The 22,459-nt window shown below is 38.2% G+C and overlaps 1 protein-coding gene and 1 long non-coding RNA gene across 2 annotated transcripts; both read right to left on the reverse strand.

Moving 5' to 3' along the window:
* Positions 1-11,964: 11,964 nt before the first annotated feature.
* On the reverse strand, positions 11,965-12,723 carry LOC120296377. The gene is made up of 3 exons (XR_005553321.1): positions 12,484-12,723; positions 12,170-12,379; positions 11,965-12,063 (listed from the first exon to the last, which is right to left on the reverse strand). It is a non-coding gene; the product is annotated as an uncharacterized LOC120296377 (long non-coding RNA).
* A 26-nt stretch (positions 12,724-12,749) lies between these two features.
* LOC120295818 (protein argonaute 1-like) lies at positions 12,750-14,544 on the reverse strand (the record flags this gene model as incomplete). Its single annotated transcript, XM_039317400.1, has 3 exons — positions 12,750-12,888; positions 12,969-13,177; positions 14,098-14,544. Coding segments are annotated over 3 exons (795 nt in total), but the record flags the coding sequence as incomplete, so codon positions are not given.
* Positions 14,545-22,459: the final 7,915 nt, after the last annotated feature.

The following is a 22,459-nucleotide window of genomic DNA, read 5'->3' on the forward strand; positions in this document are numbered from 1 at the left end:
AGATAAAACCTTTGCCAAGATAAAGCCCGTATACCCACACTACGAACATGAAAACGTAAAATTTTTCTTTCTTTTCACTTTATTCCATCTGATCAAGATCCTTCGCATCCCACCCACGCACTCCCGCGCGAAGAGAGAGAGAGAGACTAAAGGCGCGACGGGGCGGACAGTGAGAGGAGGAGCAAGCGGCGGCGCGTGAATGCTTGGTGAGGAATCGAAGACGAGGAGAAGAGATTGAGGAAGAAACAGAGAGATAATCAAAAACGAGGAAGAAATCTAAGAGAATCAAGAGATGAGAAGCAAATTAGGGCTTCTTACCTTGTTGAGTGACGGAAAAGGGGCTCGCCGGCTCGGTCAAGTGTTCTTGCAGAGGCGGAGGAGCAGCGGTTGGCCGCTGGCGAGTGGTGACCGGCGCAACGGGGGCGGACAAAGTGGCGGAGGAGCAGCGGCGGCGGCATGGATACTCGGGTGGACCGTGGGACCGTGGAATCGAAGACGAAGAGAAGGAAACCCGATGGGACCGTGGAATCGAAGATGAAGAGAAGGAAAGGAAGTTACAGAGAGAGTTGGAGCGCGATTAGGGCTTCGCGAATTAGGGGCAGGGGGCTTCGTTCGCGACTTTTGTTTTTTTTTTTTTTTTTTAATTATAAATAGTACCGGTCCGGTCCGGGTGGGGCGGGCGGGCGGATCCGCCCACGGAACCGGAACCGGACCGGTTCTCACCGGTTCTCAACAATTGGACCCGGGAACTGACCGGTTCCCTCAAGAACCGCCGGTTCCGGGCGGTTCCAGAGTCCAATGCACACCCCTAATCTTTAATGATTCAAATTGAGATAATATCAAGTTTAATTGCTCTCCAAGTTTACTTTTAATAACTCAATTCCAACTTGGCACCCCTTATCCACAAATTTTTTGGCCACCATGAAGATTTTTAACCTTATGGGCTTAGTTAAATTAATTTAATTAAGCTTAGAGCCTCATTCACTCAAGTCCCTTAGCTCTAGTCCAATGTGAATTTATATGGACTTAATTAAGCTACTCATATTTATATGCAATTTAACTATGTATTATTGTTTAGGGGTCAGGATTGACTCTTAGGCTGCATTTGTTAAAATGTGTTTCTGTTCCCAGGAACACAAATTTTTGTTTTTTTGTTCATGAGAACAAAAGGAATAAACGCGTTTGTTTGCGTTTTTGTTAAAATTATTTTTGTTCCTAAAACACATCTCGGAATAAAATAAAACAAAAGAAAGTTGTTTCTTGTATCTCTGAACACATTTTAAAAACATTTTTTTCTCTTTCTTCCATTTTCTTCTCTCTTTTTCTTCTTCTTTTCTTCTTCTTTTTCTTTCTTTTTCTTTGGCCGTTGCCGCCCCGGCCATGGCCGACGACTGGCCGTCGAGGGCCGGAGCGTCGCCGGCCCCGGCGAGGCCGACCTCGCTGGGCCGGGCGAGCTCGATCTCGCCCGGATCCGACGAGGTCGAGCTCGCCTAGCGGCTGGTGAGGCTTGGCGTCGTCAGGCCACCACCGAGTCGGTGTCGCCTAGCGGTGGCTTGGCAACGCCGAGTCTCGGCCGGGCCGGGTGAGCTCGGCCTCACCATGGTCGGGCGAGGCCGCTGGCCCTTGTCGGCGGCCGCCAACCATGGCCGAGGCCACCCGCCAAAAGAAGAAAAATGAGAAAGAAAAAAAGAAAAAAATAAGGAAAAATAAATAAGAAAAATAAGAAAGAAAATAGATAAAATAAAATTAAAATTTAAAAATTTTATAAAAAAATCATACAAATTTACCAAACGTGTTTTTCATTTTTTTTATTTCCAAACAAGTTTTTACCAAACACGTTTTTGTTCAAAATTGTTCTCAAAAACAAACACTTTTTTCTATTTATATTTTCTGAACAATTTTTAAATAGAAATGTTACTAAACGTGCCCTAATGATTTATTTTTGCAACGAATGCATAAATCGATCGTCAAAATTAACATGTTACTATCATTTAATAGCTGAAGTTTTTAACTGAACGAAAGGCTAAGATGGTGTAGCCAACCAAATCACTTTATTAGCGTGATAGGTATCCCATCTAACATTATTGTTAAATTTCGAAACTTCCACTTTGTAATGACTGATTTTTTACTTTTATTTTTATTTTACCATTGCCGGTCACATAATATGACTATTATCCAAGAGTAGCACCATCGCCTCTCAGCAACGGGTGGACAAGCGAGGGCCAGCAATTTTTGTTGAGATTAGCCAAGACCACAAAATGCCGAACATGCATTGAGGCCGACTATGATGCCCCCATCCATCCTCTCCTTGTTTTCAAAGTAATATGATCCATCAATATGGACAACATACAACTACTCTCACGTTTTAGAAGTGTCATTTTCGACTGCAAACTTCGCTTTTTTCTGGGACCGTTTCACTTCTGAATTATGAAGGCTAGAGTTGGACTTGGACCTGCTAATTATCTTTCCCAACCTCTCCTTTTCGCAGAGTTGACGTTTCAACCGAAACTTAATGAACTGAGAGTTCCAACACTCCAGGATGATCATTGCGCAAGTGCTTTATTTGCAGTATGGCATCAGAAAGTAGTTATCTCAGCAGAACGACCGGGTCTGAGTTCATTGCATTGTGTGCAAAACTTTCCAAATTCGATATCGCACCACCATCTAAAACAATTGGGTTGTTTCACTTTGACCATTCTTTGCCATTCCTTGTTTTAGTACGCTTTGAATTAGAAAAGAAAATGTGGAAATGCATAATGAGGGAACCCCTCCATGTCTTTGGTTGTTTTCACCCATCATCGTCCGGGCAAACCTTCTTCCCTTAATCAAGATTGGGGTGTGATCAGTGCATCACGCGAGGGCTCTGCGAGATGGAGGGATACTACTATCGGTTAAGTGTTGGGGGTGATAAACCCAAAAAGGTGCAAATAAGGTTAGGGACTTCCACACGTCGGAGAGCGACGGTATGTGGTCCTGAGTTTTCTTTGCCTAGGTTTTGGTTTTAAACGATTCTACGGTATGTGGTCTTGAGTTTTCTTGGCCCAGGTTTTGGTTTTAAATGATTGTACATACGTGATGAGGACAAATGAATTTACAGCCCCACATTTTTCCTATGGGCCTAACTCTTGAGCTGTGTACTATGGGTAAGCAGTTTTAAATTTCATCTCAAATCTAGAACCTACCGTTGGAACAAGTCCTTCATGTTTTACTTACACTACACACCCCAAAACCTGGCATCTAGGAACCTAGAACCCATCTTGTCATAAGTTCCAGAGTTGGTTCCTAGTTCCATCTATATTATTAATTGAACGATTATAATGAATAATCACCTTTAATTGCCATCACTTGTTGCTACAATCCATTGACCACAACTCATATATAGACACACAAAGAATATGAAATATTAACAAAATAAAATTTTGAGCAAGTGAGAGCTTCAAAAAGTTTTGTGCCAAGAGAACAAGATCATCCCTAAAGACATGGAATTACGATGTATCCACTGTATGGAATCATTATAGCCTTGCACCAAAAGTCAAAAAAGCACTCGAAAAATTCAGACATGCAAAGACAACCCCATCACATGAGCAAGAAATAACAAACACGGATGATCCTGCACAATCATCACAAGACCCCTATACTCGATGGAGAGCCCTCTCTCAAGACTCCTATAATCAAAGACTTCTGTCATTATCCCTAGAGATGGACACATCTTATTATGCTCAACCATCATTAGCCTTAGCCAAACCTACCTGCCGACAATCCAGGATCCTCCAAGACTCATGAAGAAGCATCTTCAACAGCAAAAATACATAATTCCGATGACTTAGACTATAACTACAATGCCCATAATGGAAGAGATCGCTGACTATAGTAAATCACTGTAGCAAGTCACTGTAGCAATAAGCTAGGGAAGTCACTATTCATCGTCACTGTTCATATCGCCGAGAATAATTCCCGACCGGATTTTCCAAAGTCCTTGTCTGTTTTCGAACCCATGAGTCTGGTTTTTGTTTGCTTGTGACATATTAATGCCTATAAAAGGCAAAGAGGATGTAATGTGCTAAGCAGAGTCCCTTGAAGTAAAGTAAGTGTTTATGAAATAATTCTCAATGTCTTTCTAAACTTGGTAGGATCCTCTAACAAATGCAGCTTGGATAGTTAGAATTGTTAACATCTTGGCATCTCTAAATGTCTCTGGGCTCTGAACTAAAAGTCTAAATAATTCTCTATTAAAAGGCAGTCCCTGAAAGGTTTGAACGAGAGGTTTGCCTATCGAGAAGGCATACTTGTAGGAAACAGACTCTGTCTTCTTTGGTTCTAAGCCTAGATCCATGGATGATAGACCTAAAAAGGTCCAAATGAGGTTAGGGACTTCCACACATCAAAGATCAATGGTATGTGGTGCTAGGTTTTCTTTGTCCTAGGTTCCACAAGTTGGTGAGCGACAGTATGTCTATGGTCCTCTGTTTTCTTTGTCATATCCTAGGTTTTGGTTTTAAATGATTGTACGTACATGATGGGGACATGTTCGTTTGCAACCCCATTTTTTTCTTATGGTCTTGACTCTCGAGCTATTTATTAAAGGTAAGAAGTTCTAGATTTTGTATAGATTCCACCTCAAACCTGAAACCTATTCGTCGACACTGGTTTTCCAATTTTTGGAACATAGAACTTACCCTGCATATTTTGGAATCTAGACACGATCAAGTTCCCACCAATTCGGTTACTCGGTACCAAGTTCTACTCTTGAACTATGCTCACACTATTTACTATGTGAAATGATATAGACCCAAAGAAAAAATAGAAAACAAGTGAAACGATTATTTTTCCCTTTTCAAAGCAGTGACATATAAGTGCACTATCGTCCCTCTCAGTTGTTTTCATTGTCCATATTCATCTCTTAAATGGTTTTCTTTTTGTGCCATTCAAACTTGGGAAAGTTATTCAAGAAGTGCAAAATCTATTGTACTTTTACCAATTCAATCATAAATATTTTAATTATACCAATTGAATCATAAATGTTTTCACATTTTATCAATTGACTTTATCCAATCAATTTTGACCAAAGCACTAACATAAATGTCAGCCATCTCGGGTGGCATGGACGGCATTAACATGGATAATTTTAATAATCTTTTAATATTTTTTTCAAACTATTTACACAGAGCTAGTTCCAATAGACTTATAGGGAATTATCGATAAAATTATTATAAGCTGCAAGCTGAGCAAATTTACGAGAGAATGCTCATTCTTTACTAGTAAAATTATTTAGTTGTATACCAAAACACGTTGCATTATATTTTGAGAAATGTGGTTTATATTTGGGCGACCTCCACAATATAAAATGAATTGAACTTAATTATCAAAATTAGAATTAAGATGAGAAAAAAGGAAATGAATGATTTCTTCAACTAATGAAGCAAGTGAACGATGCCTAATAAAGCGGTTGCATTGCTCTGTTTCAGTTCAAGAACCTAAACCCCGGATGGAGATCAAGTACCCTAATACCCTCCCCGCCTTCCTCTTCTTTCGTCAATCTGATTTCATGAAGCCCTAGCTCGAGCAACATGTTTTTGATTAAATGAGGGGCACAACATTGTTTAACTTAAGTTAGTCTAAGTTAAGTTGATGTTATGAATCTTAGTTTGTATCAATTTCAGAGTCTGAATCTGGATTTTCCATCAAACAAATATTAGCATAATCATCATCACTCTATTCGTATTCTATATCACTCTAAGTTTATACTTTGAGTGCCTTTCTGTATTTTACAGCTTTTCCTTTCTTTTTCTTCAGCAATGGACAATTGGGTCTGATGTGTCCATTTTTCTTGCATTCAAATCAAGTCACATCTTTATTGGATTCATCATCCTCAGCTGATTTTTTTTTTTAAATCTTTGCGAGTTTTGTTTCTTCCAATTGAATATTCTTCCTTTTTTGTTCAGTTTCCAGAACTTTCTTATCATGAGAGCGAGTTCTTTATCGTCCATGTCGTCTTTAGAGTCTGTAACATCAGAATCTTCATTAGATTTTAAGGTAATGGACTTCTTACCTTTGAGATCTTCTTCTTCATTGATTTGCTCCACTTCTTAGGACTGAAGTGTTCTAACCAATTCGTCAACGGAGAGTGGTTTGATCCTTTGTGTTTCCCTTATTGAAATCTTTACGTGATTTCATTATTTGGAAAGCCCACATAGCAATTTGTTAGCCTTCATGGGTTCTGAGATTGGTTGACCCTGATACTCAAGACCATTTACAACCTCTGTAAAACGACTAAACATGTCAGTAATAGATTCTCCTGACTTCATCTTGAAGGCTTCATATTGACTGAGTAGAATATTGATTCTAGTTTTTTTCACTCGATATGTTCCTTCATAGGTGATGTGCAATCTATCGTAGACTTCTTTAGCTGTTTCACAAAAAGATATTATGTTATATTCAGTAGGAGATAATGCAAAATATAGGGAATAAATTGCTTTTGCATCAAGAGTTTGTCTCTTGGTTATCTCTTCTTGAGTCATGTCGCTAGCCTCTGCAACTTTTTTTCCTCTTTCTGAGACTATCATAGCTCTAGAAATGATTCCTTTGTCTACTACATCCTATTCCAGAGGATCTTTCGATCTTATGAATGCTTTCATCCTGTTTTTCCATACGTTGTATTATTTTCCATCTAAATAAGGCGGCCTTGTGTTGCTTTGTCCTTCAACCAAACCTGGAGCCAACATACTAGCCATGAATCTTTAACTCTTAAGTAAAAACACTTCATTAAATGAGTACACAGGCTCTGATACCAATTGATAGTGCTAGTATGAACACCTAGAGGGGGTGACTAGGTATAAAAACAAAATTTACAAGACTTAGCAACTTAATTCAATAGCAACTTAATTCAATTTTAATGAAAACTGAAGACTTAAGATATAGAAGACTTGCAATAATATATAAGACTGCGAATTAAGTAAAGAGATAAGAGAAAGATAATTAGAACACGAAGTTTATAGTGATTCGGCTTAAACCAAGCCTACGTCCACTCTCCCGCACTGACAACCCACCGGCTGGATTTCACTTAAGAATCAAAAGAGATGTTACAGTCGCACGTCCTTGATTCCATAGTGTAGAGACTCTGCTACACTTCCTCAATGTCTCACAAGTATCTAGACACTCTTTTGAATGTAAGTTTACGCTCAACAAATGAACTAGCAAAGAATACGGAGCTTCAAACTTTGGAATTCTTCTATTTCGCACTCACTTGAATAACTAGAGCGTATTCCTTATATACTTCTCAATGCCTTCATAACCGTTGACACCTTCCAAAGGAGTTATTCAATGTACCCATTGGACAGAATCAATTAGAAAGATCTCAAGTCACTTAAGGAAAATGAAGATAGCCCACCAATCCTACTCACCCATACAATTAGGATCTAGGTTTCCATAAGTAGAACCTTCCAAGTATACTTCGCCAATCAACGAATCTATATTACTCAAATTATTTGTAATGTGAATAATAGATCTTCACGATGCTATCTCTAGCCGTGAGATAATCTTCAACCAATCGAATCAAATCCTTAAGGATATACTCGCATTTGGATAAGACTTCATCGTCGGTCTAGAAACTGTCAATGAGGGTAGACTTTAAATCTTGAGTCTGGTGGTCTTCAGACTTTGATGAAAGGAAACATTTTGTCAACTTCAAAACAGATAAGGAAGTTTTCTCCAACACAACACATCGGAGATCAACGGTATGTGGTGTTGGGTTTTCTTTGTCCTAGATTTCATAAGTTGGTGAGCGACAATATGTCTATGGTCGTCGGTTTTCTTTGTCCTATCCTAGGTTTTGGTTTTAAATGATTGTGTGTACATGATGGGGACATGTTCGTTTGCAACCCCACTTTTTTCTTATGGTCTTGACTCTTGAGCTATTTATTAAAGGTAAGAAGTTCGAGATTTTGTATAGATTCCACCTCAAACCTGAAACCTATCCGTCGAAACTGGTTTTCCAATTTTTGGAACATAGAACTTACCCCACATATTTTGGAATCTAGACACGATCCAGTTCCCACCATATCGGTACTCGGTACCAAGTTCTACTCTTGAACTATGCTCACACTATTTACTATGTGAAATGATATAGACCCAAAGAAAAAATAGAAAACAAGTGAAACGATTATTTTTCCCTTTTCAAAGCAGTGACATATAAGTGCACTATCATCCCTCTCAGTTGTTTTCATTGTCCATATTCATCTCTTAAATGGTTTTCTTTTTGTGCCATTCAAACTTGGGAAAGTTATTCAAAAAGTGCAAAATCTATTATACTTTTACCAATTCAATCATAAACATTTTAATTATACCAATTGAATCATAAATGTTTTCACATTTTATCAATTGACTCTATCCAATCACTTTTGACTAGAAAGCACTGACATAAATGTCAGCCGTCTCAGGTGGCATGGACGGCATTAACATGGATAATTTTTAATAATCTTTTAATATTTTTTTCAAACTATTTATACAGAGCTAGTTCCAATAGACTTATAGGGAATTATCGATAAAATTATTATAAGCTGCAAGCTGAGCAAATTTACGAGAGAATGCTCATTCTTTACTAGTAAAATTATTTAGTTGTATACCAAAACACGTTGCATTATATTTTGAGAAAGGTGGTTTATATTTGGGCGACCTCCACACTATAAAATGAATTGAACTTAATTATCAAAATTAAAATTAAGATGAGAAAAAAGAAAATGAGTGATTTCTTCAACTAATGAAGCAAGTGAACGATGCCAAATAAAGCGGTTGCATTGCTCTATTTCAGTTCAAGAACCTAAACCCCAGATGGAGATCAAGTACCCTAATAACCCTCCCCGCCTTCCTCTTCTCTCGTCAATCTGATTTCATGAAGCCCTAGCTCGAGCAACATGTTTTTGATTAAATGAGGGGCACAGCATTGTTTAACTTAAGTTAGTCTAAGCTAAGTTGATGTTATGACAGTCATCACACCATATAAGTAAAGTCTAAACCATAAATTTATTGGTGACCAGATATGTCCGATCAGAGAAAGTATGAAGCTTTTTACAAAGATATTTGAAAATTGGAAACAAATTTCTAAAAAAGCCATGGTACTTTTGGTAAGCCGCTAGAAGGTTAATTGTCTACCCAAGAGTTAACAAAAGTTCTGAAGAAGAAGGACAAAGGATGCAGGCCAATCACCATTACTATACCAGTTTGTTTCATGCAGAAACTGCGCGCATGCTTATTGACGGGGAAATCCCTGTTTTTCGACCTAAATGAGTTCCATTCATTTTTATGAAGTGTGCAGTGTCGTCGACATATTCCCTCAAGTTAGTTTTAATTTTGAAGGCGGGGCCTCGATGATCTTAAGCCCTCAGGAGTATCTTGTGCAGCAAAATTCTATTGTAAGTGGATAAAAATGATCTGAAGTCGTGGTTCTATCTATTTAGACTCCTCACAACATTCATGATTTATTTTCAGTTGCTGAAAAACTGCAAATTAAGTTTGCTGGCATTTGGCCAATAACTGGATTGTCATTTGCAATTACTCAGATTATGTGGCTTTATGTTGAGGACTGTAATTCTGGATTGTTGTTGCGTCAATAGATTTCTTGTTCTTGGCTTGCTGCTGCTACACTATAAGATTCTTTTGTCTAGTTGAGAATTGATATCATAGTAGATTTCTTTGAAAGGAACTGTTGGATGCTGGTAACTCAAATTTCATGTCTGTACATTTGCTTCTCTATTTTCTTCCCGCGAGGCTGCATCTGACAAAGTCATGGGAGCTTACTTAATTTTGCTCGGCGACATGGGCAGTTAGGTGGCTGTCTTAGTATGCACTTTGACAGATTGGTCATGAATATTGTTCTCACAAGATGGTTCTACGGTCTGGTGTACGGGCTTTTCAAAGGCTCAGGGCTATCCTAGAACAGTAGTAGGAGGTGAGGCCCTCTTGTATATGTCTTATCCCTATCCCCCTCTCTTTCTGGCTTGAACCCTCTTGTATCAGTGGAATTTTAACTTTTTATTGCTTTTTGTTTTGTGATTTCTCCTTGCATGAATTAAAGGTGATCCAATCAAATGGATGAACTCATTTGATATTTAATATAAATATAGCCCAGGAAAAAAAAAATTATGAAGCATGACCCTTTTAGTTTAATATTTGTTTAGGCTTAGTGAATCGCGAGAATTGGGAGACACTATGGAGGAGTCTTTATATTTCAGGACCAAAGCTAGTTCTCATTCTTTGTTTCTTGGGGACCTCAAGAAAAGACACTCTCACATGCTTCACATCATGCTTACGACATAATGGATATGGATTGATATGGATGTGCGTACTTGGACTCTCTGCCTCTGAATCAATCAAGATCATTGCTTTTTCTTTTTTTTTTTATAAGTCTTGTTCGAAAAAACAAAATCATCCTATCTGACCTGGCTGGTCTGCAGCTTGGATGGACTAACTAAAACTGTAAGTTGCTTTCTCTTTGTTGCAAAATAAGACTAAGGAAGAATCTAATTAGGATGAGGCTGTCCATCATTTTCCTACTTACTAGTAGAGTTTTCACAAATTGAACGAGTGATTCCATCTTTTCATCACATGTTAATAAGATTAATCGACGATATCTATTATATTCCCTAATTAGAGGGACAGCTTAATAGAGTTTTAACATCTTCCCTCACCACCCTCAGCCCCCATAATGCTAATGACAACTAACTTGAAATGCAAATTAATGGCAAATCTTTCGATCATAAAGTGAGAATGCTAGAAAGCATATCCAAAGAACGAAATTTGTCATCAGCTCCACATACCACGAAGCCAAAAAGAACGATTCATATTTTGATTTTCATTTAGGAACATCACTAACTGCAAATGTAAACTTTATTGCACATGCAGCTTTCTTCTGCACAATCAAAGTATATCATCGGACACGTGTGAGCCACTTTCAGTATCAACATTAGCACCAATGAAGGATGACTAAACATCAAGAGGTGCCATACACAAAACCAGACAATTGCCTAGATGTTCCACCAGCTCATAACTGAGTCTAGTGTTTTCACATGAACCAAAAACCCAAAATGTATGTCACGTGAAGTGTGCAAGTGCCGAGTATATTTCCAATAAAATAGTAAAGTCCCCTCAGTGCCCAACGCATCAGCAATAAAACATCACATCTTTGACGTTGTCTTTGATTGAAGGAAGTGCCCGGCTCTCAATAGCAGTCCCCTCCGTGGTGCCCCTTCCTCCTCCCGACGACCCAGTATCCGAACCGTCCCCCTCAATATAATACCTCGCTCGAAAGGCCGCTAAATGGGCATAATAAGCAGGAGGTACTACAGGATGCACAAAATATCAGTGAAGAGTAAAAAATTCAACTGGAGTTTTAAAGGAAAAAAAAAATCAACAGTGAAAAATAACATATCTTGGCCTAACCTATTGAGACGGAGCGCGTGCATCAAGCATATCTACAGAGTTCACATATAACAATAAGATTTGATCTGCTACAAACTTCTCTCTAGGCAATGAGTGAAATCAAGTAAAAGGTAGTAGAATACTTATGTGTAACACAAATTGTTTGTGAGGGTTTGGAGAGCATCAGCAGTGAAGTTGTTCTCATCGAGTAATACATGGTAGTTTGATGGCGTACTAGTACCCTACATCATATGAACACATGTTACTAGACATAGTATTTACATTACAAAAAGAGAGTTCCATGATAAGGTCAGTTCGTTTCGCCTAACATAAAGGAGATGGGTGTCACCTAAATCCCAGCATGGCTATTGAGGTAAAAATCAAATGCAGTGGGATGGCAGATGCGAGTATCAACAACGGTACCTAATAAAATATACTAAAATTTAAGTACTTGGAAAACCGACTCAGTTCAGTAAATTAATAAGAAAATTGTAGAGGTATCATACCAGGTAGTATATTGCCACTCCTGTCCATTGTATCACGTCTGTCATAATCTCCATAATCTCCAGGAAAGAGGCGCGTGTGGTGCCTCTTTTGCACCACAATGAAGGTTACCGGTGGCAAATAACCCTCTTCAAGTGAGGCACAAGCCTATGGTAACACCGACTCAAGTTATAGCTGGTAAAATGATTCTAAGATCTATTTAATAGAAAGATGATGAGCGCATTTTCTATGGACTTATTTTCCACTAAAGTACCTGGCGAATCGCATCCATTTCATAGAGAAGAACTCGAGAGAATTGACCTTCACTAACCCCATCCCTACATTGAGAACCAAACCTCAATGGCAATGACAAAGAAAGCTATCTAGTCCTGCTGAGACAACGGGCTCCACATATCTCGGTGGAAGTGTTTCTCAACAAACTCAGTAACAAGAATTGGCTCATAGAAAGCTCTAGCCGACACGTCTAAAGCTCAAGAAAATAACATAGAGTGAATCAGTACTATTCAGACTAACATGCAAGATTGGTTGATGTACACTAGCAAAGATAATTATGCTCAAGCGAAGTACCTATATTGAGTGAGAGCCCAAATTGTGTAGGTCTTAGAGACTGGTAATATCCTCTCCAGTATTCTAAACCGTCACCAAGTGCACCTTTAAACCCTAAATCAGTTGAGAAAAATGATCGACCGACAACTGTATACCTATTATGATGAATTTAGCAAGTAAACATGTGGATTAATAGAGGAAGCAAAAGGACACAGTGTGCACAAGTTATACTAAAGAAGATGATGTATATGAACTACATGCAAAATTACTTCTCAGATGGAGAGGCTCTAAGGAGTAAGGACCACATCAAGTAGTTGTATGATCTCTTGTGGGCAATCCAATTGTCTACCCTGAAGAAATTGCTGGAGAGCATAAAGATCAGTCCTAGCGACCAGCGATATCGTCACCTCGAAATCACGTTCTCTCCTGCATGATGCTTCCAAATTAAACACTAAACAGTATTGCAATGCTTATTTAGTACCAAAGCGATAAAAAAAAAGTTTCACCTTCTCGCTTGAGCAGCTTCGTCATTTTCTACCAATTTAACTGAAAACACCTTGTTGTTGAAGGGCAGCGGCCCTGCTGTGTAGAGACTCTTTCTACCATCATAGGCCGGCCACCTTCCACCTAAATGAGTCTCCCGATACTGTTTGACAAGAACGCCTAATATCTCCCTATTGGTTTTCTTGTTAGAAACCACAGGATCAATAGATACCTAAATGTTACCGATGCCAAAAATGATGTCAGAAAATTCAAGGCAGTCCGACTACAATAAAAATTGAATACGGCACAACAAATTGAAACTGCCAAGCAACGACTCATAATCAAAACAATGTCAAGATGCAGTAGTAGTAGTAAGCTAAAAAATATGACTTGAGAGAAATGAATTAATATATAAACCAATGAACTATTTCATCATTTAGACCAAAAAAAAAAAAATGACGGTAAGCTGCATGAAACACCACCAGCCTATCTAAATTAGACACTGAAAGAGTGCAAAGCTGAGGGGGGAAAATACATTGCCATTAGGAACCAAAGTGCTAACCAGGAACATTTTATACAACAAAAAGATCATAGATATTAACGAGGCGAAGGGAAGGACAATAGGACTTCTTCCATTAGAATGCATGAAGAAATAAGATATACTATCAAAGAGAGAGAGAGAGAGGGGGGGGGTAAAGGCAAAAAATCCCCAATATCACATAAAATCAAAAAACAATCACGACAAAACAAGGGAAACGAAAACAAAGGAATAAAAACAGAGAGAGGAGAAAACAAAAACAAAGGGAGATGTTGAAATGGTTCATGATCCGACATAGTGGGGGTGGACTTGAGCTTGAAGGACGAGCAAAAAGGCCTCTCAACTTTCTGGAGATGGCTAACAAAGACCACAAACCATACCCAACCGCAAAGCCAGGACAGAGCACGAAGAGGAAAAACGTAAGACAGGAACACACGATGAACAGGAAAAAATATCGTGGCAAGAGCAAAACAATGAAACAAAACGCTAGCGAGCGAACTCGAGAACAAGACAAACATTCAGTAAAACCCACACACGCGAAACAGTAACACAAAAATTTACCGGCAAAATTTTTACGTCATTCGCCAAATAAAATGGAGGAGGAGATGAATTACGTCGTAGTGGTAAAAATCTTTGTCTGCTACTTGAACTAGAAAATGGTTCGCTCGGACCAAACACTTCTTGCCGACCGTTCCGAAGCCAGGCCTCAGCGGAAATCTGACCCCCTTCGACGAAAGGGGCGGCGGCGAAGGAGACTCCAGTGTAAGCCGCTGCTCGACCTCGCTGCTCAGAGAAACGTCCAAAGCCGACGGGGAAGCCGCCGCCGCAGAAGTAGATGCCCCTGGAGAAGCAGCGACGACAGCGGTAGATGCTCTGGGAGACGCAGCAACAGTAGTAGACGCTCTGGGAGCCGGAGCCGGGTAACCAGGACTGCCAACAGCAGCAGCGTAGCCTCTGCCTCTGCCTCTTCCTCTTCCTCTGCCTCTGGCGTCACCTCCACCACCTCCTCCTCCTCCGCCGCGCTGGAACGACGGGGCCGGCTGATCGCCGCGAGAGCCCGGTCACCTGCCTCCTGTGCGAAAATTGAAGAGCGAAGCGAATGTGCGAGGCGGAGACCGAGACGTGGAGAGACGGAGACGGAGTGTAGACCGAGGGAGGGTAAGAAAGATACAATTGGAAAAAAGAGCGCCTTACTCGAGATATATAAAGGTAAAGAAATTGAGAGAGAAGGAAACCGGGAAAAGTAACGTGGTGCTGAAGTCACTTATGCCAGGGGTTTTGAAAGACAAAATTTTGCCCTCCCGGACTTTCATTTTTCATCTTATATATATTCTCCTCTTATATATCTATATACATACACACATATATATGTGTGTGTATTTTGTTTACTTCTTTGCCTTGAAGCATCTTCATAGCCTCACTCGATCTTAAGCTTGAAGACCTCACATCTTATGTATTATAATAAGAAAGGTCCCGAGTTTTTAGCCGAATCTCACTTCAATCATGTTTGTTTTAATATCCAATCTCACCCATCGAATCAAGTAATAAATTTGGAATTTAGGATTGCTCAACCAAAGTAAATAATGATTAGCCCACATTGAATTTCCCGATTAATACCAAGTGTACGAGCGATAAAAAAAACATATTTATTGTTGAAATCTAGCTACAAAGAATAATTTTGTTTTGATATATTGTTGATTTCATGCTCTTTTGGGGCTCTAAAGTGCCTAAACCAATTCTTGTAATCCACGCTTATTCTCCGATGCTATGTTCTCTTTACGAACTTGTCATGCAAGACCCCATTCGGTGGCCATTAAAGACTCCTTGTCCGACAGCCATGAGAGCTTTGTCAAAAAGCAATTCGCTTTACGTATCAAACGCTATATGTCAAATATATTTGTAAAAATAGGTCACAATAACTTTATGTCGCGAAGGATTAGGGTGCGCAAAAATTAATAAATCAATGCCCATGTAAAAACGATTCAATTAGCAATCGATAAGCATCTCTGAACGTTAGATCAAAACAAAATCCCCAGCGCTATTTAATGCTAATGAAGCACGAGTTAAATATAAACGTAATTATCGGAAAAAAAAAAGCTTTAAAAGATAGGCATAATGTGTGAGTGAAAATGCAAGGACAAATTACTAAAAAAAAAAAAATAATAACAAACTTATTATATTTGTATTAATTCAGTTTCGAACTTTTTAGTTGTATACATTTAACCATAAATCTTTTGATAATTTATTAATTTAATAATTCTAACCCATTTAGTTGGAAATCTCTTAGGCACATAATTTTTTAGATTTTTTCTTTTTTTAAATCTTTTTTTTTTCCTTTTTTTTATATATATATTCTAGCCCAAGGCCGGCAAGGGCCATGACGTCCTTGTCCTACCTAGACCTGGGCATGGAGGCCCTAAGCTTGATGAGGTGCTGGGCTACAGTTAGGGAAAAATAAAATTAAAATTTGCTCATGATGACAATTTTTCCATTATTGAAATATTTATTGTTAAATTAGTATAAGCGCAATAAATATATATGCCTTTTTTTTTGGTAATTTTTCCCAAAAAAAAATCGAATGTTATTGATTATGGATGCAATTGGCGCCTGGGGGGCTGGGGTAGAAAAGTCGCTGAACAGCGAGAGACTGACATGAGTCGACTGTCGCCGGCGAGGGTATTATGGGGAATCCAGTTCAGCTGAAAACGGGGTGGACCCACTCGGTCAAACCCAACTCCCTCCGTTAAGTCGCCTGGGCCCGACGCTTGAATCTTTTTGATCTTTTTTTTTTTTTTTTTTTTTTTTTTTTTTTTTTTTTTTTTTTTTTTTTTTTTTTTGGCGGGGGGTCGACCCGATGCTGAATCTTCGCGCGAAAGCTTCCGTCTATGGAGGGATGGGGGAAGAGGAGTGGGGGCCTCCCGATGTGGACACGTGTAGCTTCCAACGCAGGCCGAGGATCATGCAGGGCCCCACTGTTTCCCCCACGACCGCGGGCTCATTTCGCTCGCAGCTCCCTATGACGCCTCTGGTCGTGGTCGTGGTCGTGGCGGCGGGACCGATCGCGGGAATTCAAAAAACCTACCCTTTTTGTCCACCGAAAGGAAAAATTGAATTGTGTTATTTAAATTTCGAAAAAAAGAAAACAAGAGGAGTAGGTTATGGCTAATGAACCGAGCCTTTTTAAAGTGATTAAGATGAGATTAAAGATGGCTCTTTTGAAGAGGTATTTGTCCGTGCAATGTACTCCATTCGGTGGAATTCATGGATTACTCTGTGATTTTTCTCAGTAATTGTTTCCCAGTATTTGGAAAATAAAAAAAAAATGCTTCAGGTTTCAAGCAGCTTTTTTTTTTTTTTTTTTTTATGTTGCTTATAATTTGTACTTTAAATAAGTTGTATTTTCCTTAGCTATGATTAATGAGTGCTTAACTCTTAAGCTAGTAGCAATTAGTGTCAATGAATGCAATGAGCTCATGCATGACTGCAGAGGAGCGACACGGGAAAAAAGGAATCAAATTTTGAAGGAATTGAGTGGATACACCATAAGTGGCCATTAAAGATGCGTAAACACGGTGGTTGCTTCTTCAGGAGATTGTACCGGGCAATTTTAAGTTTTGGTGCAATGGTAGTTTTGGATAGCAAAAGCTGATACTTACGGCAGGAGATTATTTTCCTCTTTTAAATCGAGGTGCATGTTGTCCCGCGGGACCGTAACTTTGCTGAGGAGAAGATGACCATATTGAGGGCTCCCTTGTCTATTTGCCACTTGACCTCCTTGCCAATCATATCTAGGTTGGTCATAGTTTCTATTGCAATCACGCATTCTACCGCCCAGCCTCCCATACTGAACTCGGGGTGGTCTATGACTAATTACTCCGTTTTCATACTTGTCACCGAATGATTTAGTAAGTTCAACAATACAACGAGCGTTGCAAGGTCACAAATCATAGAAACATTGGAAAGTTTGAGTTTATGGAATTGGAGGAGGAGGAATGGATTAAATGACTGAAAATTGTGGCAGAGACGGATAGTAGATGCATTTCTATGGAGTAAAGATACTCGCCTCTGAATTGCTCTGACTCATCTTCAGTCATCATAGCCTGAAACCCCTGATAGGTGGTCCTGCTGCATTTCTATGGAGTCAAGTTAATTCAGGAAATTTTGTAGTGTAAAAATAACTGAATAGAGAAAAGCAAGCATAACAGCACCGTCATCTGCAATCAAATGACGGATGACGGGTTGTCTTCCACCGCACGATTTAAATCGAGTAACCCACAAACTTGACTAGCCGGTCTTTCCACTTTTTTTTTTCTTTGGGGGTCGGATCCGGTTTTTCCACTTCACGGGTCTATTTAGAGAGAAGGCTGAAGCTTCCTAAAAAGGACAGGAAAAAAAAAAAAAATTCTTCAGCTAAAGTTCTAACGTAATTTTCAGTAATGCAAATGGTTTTTTAATTGCTGGAAATGACAGGAATTTGCTAAACATTCTCTTTATATTTCAAGAGCCATAATTCTCTAGAAATCTATATGAAAGAAAAAGTGTTAAGGTAGGTCTTAAGGGCGAGTGAAAGGTGGAGCAAATTATATATGCTTGACCATTATGTGACATGCCATTTCATCAAATATGAAGCATAAAGTGCTATAAAAGTTCTGTAAAGAACAAATAAGTTAATAGCATAAGCCACTGATCCAAGGGAGGCTGATGGGCCATTATCTCCTAATTGTTTGTTGCCTGTTGTAATTTTAGAAATTTTATCGAAGTTTAAAAATTTCGGAGTTAGGACCTACTTCACACACCATAGCCTTAATAATTTTTCAATTGAAAATATGCTACTTTGATAAGTATTTCACTATGTATTTATTTTTCTATTATTCATATTGCGATTATAGCCTTGTCAACCTTGAACCTTTGTAATTCTAATGAATGACATCTACAAATCCAATCATACATTACTGAGGCGAGGGACTTACGGTAATCCCCTAAGAAGGCACGTGTGTTAGTCCCATTCCAATCCATGCTTGGTAATTTTTTAGTCAGATTGGGATGGATAAAAATCTATTTTTATCGTACTAATTTTCCTGTCAATATGTCATTTAAGCTATGACTATAAAACCGTTTCAACAAACGCCTATTTAAATGCAAATTCAATTATGCACTAATATTTGATTAGCTTCTTTTCCCCCGAGGATCTATATCCGCACTGAGGAATTATACGTTTTTTTTTTTTTTGTATTTCATTAAATCATAAAAGGGTCGAAGTAATATTGGTGAATTTTAATTGCTAATGAGTGCACAATCAGTTCCAGTTGCCTACAGCAAGGTTGAAAAACAAGCGGTGGAAAATCCTCCGTCATTCCCTCATAATAACGGCGCTGTTAGCTTAGCGGGACACATCCGAATATGCCCACATGCTAACTAATAACTAGCATTTCAACTAGAAATGAGTTCCCTCCCTACATGGAAAGTAATTATAACGATGGTCAGTAGATATTATTCAAAGAAACACTAGCGATCACGGTAAATTTATATGATTATATGTTTTCGAGGATAGAAAAGTTCTAATTCCGTACTGTAAATCTCTATTATCACGGTAAATTATATTCTTGAAATTAGAACGGGTTGACGGATGCTCAAACATAGTTAGTATTTCCAAGCCTGATGATGAAATACTAGCTTCCTACTAAGGTAGCTTAGGTTGGAATATCGTCCTCCATATAAAGTAAGATCTCAAATGTACTGATAAATTTTCCATTGTTGATGGTAGATTATGACTTTTGGAAGTTACAAAATTTGGTCAATTCTCCAGTGCCTCCTAATTGCATTTATGCATTAGCATATATTAATACTATTTAGAATACCTTTATAATTATCTTAATTAGTCGGAATAATTTGGTAGCTGAAATTATTAATTGCGTTGTTTTTCGTGAGAAGTGGACGTTGATAATTTCAAATCAACGTTATTATATTGTTGATAGAGTACCACGTGCAAATTTCTTTTCCTAATTTGAGATAAATATTTTATGTGGATAATCCATATATATATATATATATATATATATATATATATATATATATATATATATTGTGATAGAGTACCACGTGCAAATTTCTTTTCCTAATTTCAAATATCCCACGTGCAAATTTCTTTTCCTAATTTGAGATAAATATTTTATGTGGATAATCCATATATATATATATATATATATATATATATATATTGTCTACCATTCATATTTAATGGAATGGAAGTCATGTATTCCATTAACTTGAATTAACGAAAAGATGACATTAAATAATTTGATATAGTTAGGGAATTAGATTGAACATTTATTAGTAACTCAGAGTTCAGGAGTACATTAAACATTTACAAAAGTTTAGATACCATATTTAATAAATTAAAAGTTCATAAGTAACATTGCATATTGAATCAAATTTTAAGGACCATTTTTGCTTTATTTTTCCTTATAAGGAAAGTGAAAGTAGGAACGTCCTCTTTGGTTTCTTTGCATCTAGCAAGGTGCTTCTCCTCCGTGAACCACCACTTGCATGCACGACTGACGTACCACACGTTTTCCAGTTGTCTTGTAGATGTTTCAAGGATATTTACCTTATTATTTAAAGAAGAATATCATGTCATCATGAACATAGTACAAGACAATATATATATTTGCATTAAATCTTTATCAAAGGCCAGCGAGTTATTTCTCGATTGATGAAAGAAATGGGCAAAAAAATTGGGAAACTCCAGTTGAATAGAACCCGGTATGTGTTGATCAAATATTGATCCTTTTGAAATGATATGGGGTCGAAGTCCCATAGAATGTGGTGGAAGACTAAACAAGGAGCCGTAAAGGGAAGGTGGTGGGGGAAAGAGAGAGAGAGAGATTGAGAGATTTCTTTAGTGCAAGATGATTGTTTCATAATTTTTCTTTAGTGCAAGACGATTCTTTCATATTTTTATTTTCCTTTATTTAAAGGTTCCAAAGTGAAGAAAGGATACGATGGTTGAAGGATTTTTTTTTTCGTCTTTCAGTTTAGATACTTGGCTTCCATGACAGAGGATTTTTTTTCCCTTCGTTTAAAGGTTCCAAAGCGAAGAAATGATGAGACGGTTGAGGAATTTTTTTCTCATCTTTTAGTTCAAATACTTGGCTTCCACGATAGAGGATTCTTTTCTTCCAGCCTAGGGATTCTTCCTCAAATTATTCTAATTATTATTTTCTTCTTCAAATTCATCATCTCCTTCCAACGCTAAATCCAAACCCCATGTTTCCCACCACGCTGACATCTTAATGAGCCACAGATTAAACTAATTCCTGCCGGTGAAGATCTCTAACTCAAATTTTCTAGAAGCCATAGCGATAATTGCATACAGACAAAATAACCCTAGGCTTTGATACTAGTTTTATAACTAATGCGCAAACAAGAACAAATGAAAATGACTTAAGTAAAAATAAATTGCATAAATAAAACCTGAACGCAGCGGATTTACTTTGTCCAATGGTAAAACCTACTTTATGGGGAAAGTTAACAAGATGGTTTCATGATAATCGGCGAAAAATGGATTACGACCGCTCAATTACACTCACTCATAAGTGTTTCTCAATCATAGAGTTTCACAAGAATCAGTCACAAGAAATGAGTTTTCTCACACTCTTAGCTCTCTCGGATGATGATTCTCAATAGTCTCTATGTCTCTCACAAGCTTTTATACGAATTAAGCACACTCAACATGCTCAAAAGACCAAACTCACCAATAAAATAGTTATATGCAAAGAAATTATCAGCCCGTATTTGATGACAACATTGATTTCATCATCAATAATGAAAAGAGTTCTTGTGAGAAATTAATGTCCCTTGTTGCATCACCCACACTCCGATTGGCAAGAGTCCAATTTGGACTTCCTAATATGGCCTGAATTGCTTTGCAATTAAATTATGGGTTGAATTTCAATCAATCAGGATTAACTTTGATTCATAATCAACACATCACAACGTCATGGCCGAGTGCACTTGAAGAGGCAGTTGATCTCACGCATACTCGGCTTGAGGTTTACCAACCCAATCTACAGGAGTATTCGTACATATTTTGATGCTTGTTCATGAATCATATGTATTCTTAGGGGTAGTTCCTCTCTGAGGCAGGTATTTCTTTCAGTTAACGAGTTTGAATGAGATATAAGTAGGTGCGAATATTTTTCATTAGTGGCCTAGTGGCCTTGTAGTAATTCCGGTTTTTTTGGTCCCTGGCCAACTATTTTGTCATCCGGTGACAACATGAGTCAATCTTGAGTTATGTCGTCTACTGTCGCGGTTGCACCTCTTGTAGAAATCTACTTGCAAGGTTCTTTCATTGGTCCCTTCTCTGAGAACCATCACTTGTGTGCTCGGCCAGGGTACTGTATGTTTTCCGTTAGTTCTTGTAGATGTTTTAAATACATTTATCCTAATTTTAGAAGAAGAATATCGTGTCGTCGGGAACAAAGTATAAGACACTGTATGGTTCGTCACGTCAAATTTTTACTTACCAAAGGCCAGAGTTATTTCTCGAAGGGAGAAATGGCCAAAAAAAAAAACAAAAACAAAAACAAAAGCGACAATCCAGTAGGATAGAACCTGCTTCATATTGACCCCAAATCCGATCTCGCCTATTTGGCGTGTCGAAGTCGTAGAAATCACGATGGAAGATTAAAAGAGCAGTACAAGTGAAGAGAGATTGAAAGAAAAAGAGAGGCGGCAGAGATTTCTTTCGTGAAAGATGATTCTTTCATATCTATATTTTCCTGTTTCGAAGATACTTTTTCGCTTTATTTAAAGGTTCCAGGGAGAAGAAATCATGAGACGGGAGGATTCTTTCATTTATTACCTTCATGTTGAGGATTCTTCCTCACCTTTCAGTTCAGATACTTGTCTTCTATGAAAAAGGATTCTTTTCCTCCAGCATGGGGGATCCTTCTTCAGATTATTCTTTTCTTG

This window comes from Eucalyptus grandis, chromosome 7 (genome assembly GCF_016545825.1).
Source record: "Eucalyptus grandis isolate ANBG69807.140 chromosome 7, ASM1654582v1, whole genome shotgun sequence".
Lineage (NCBI taxonomy): Eukaryota > Viridiplantae > Streptophyta > Magnoliopsida > Myrtales > Myrtaceae > Eucalyptus > Eucalyptus grandis.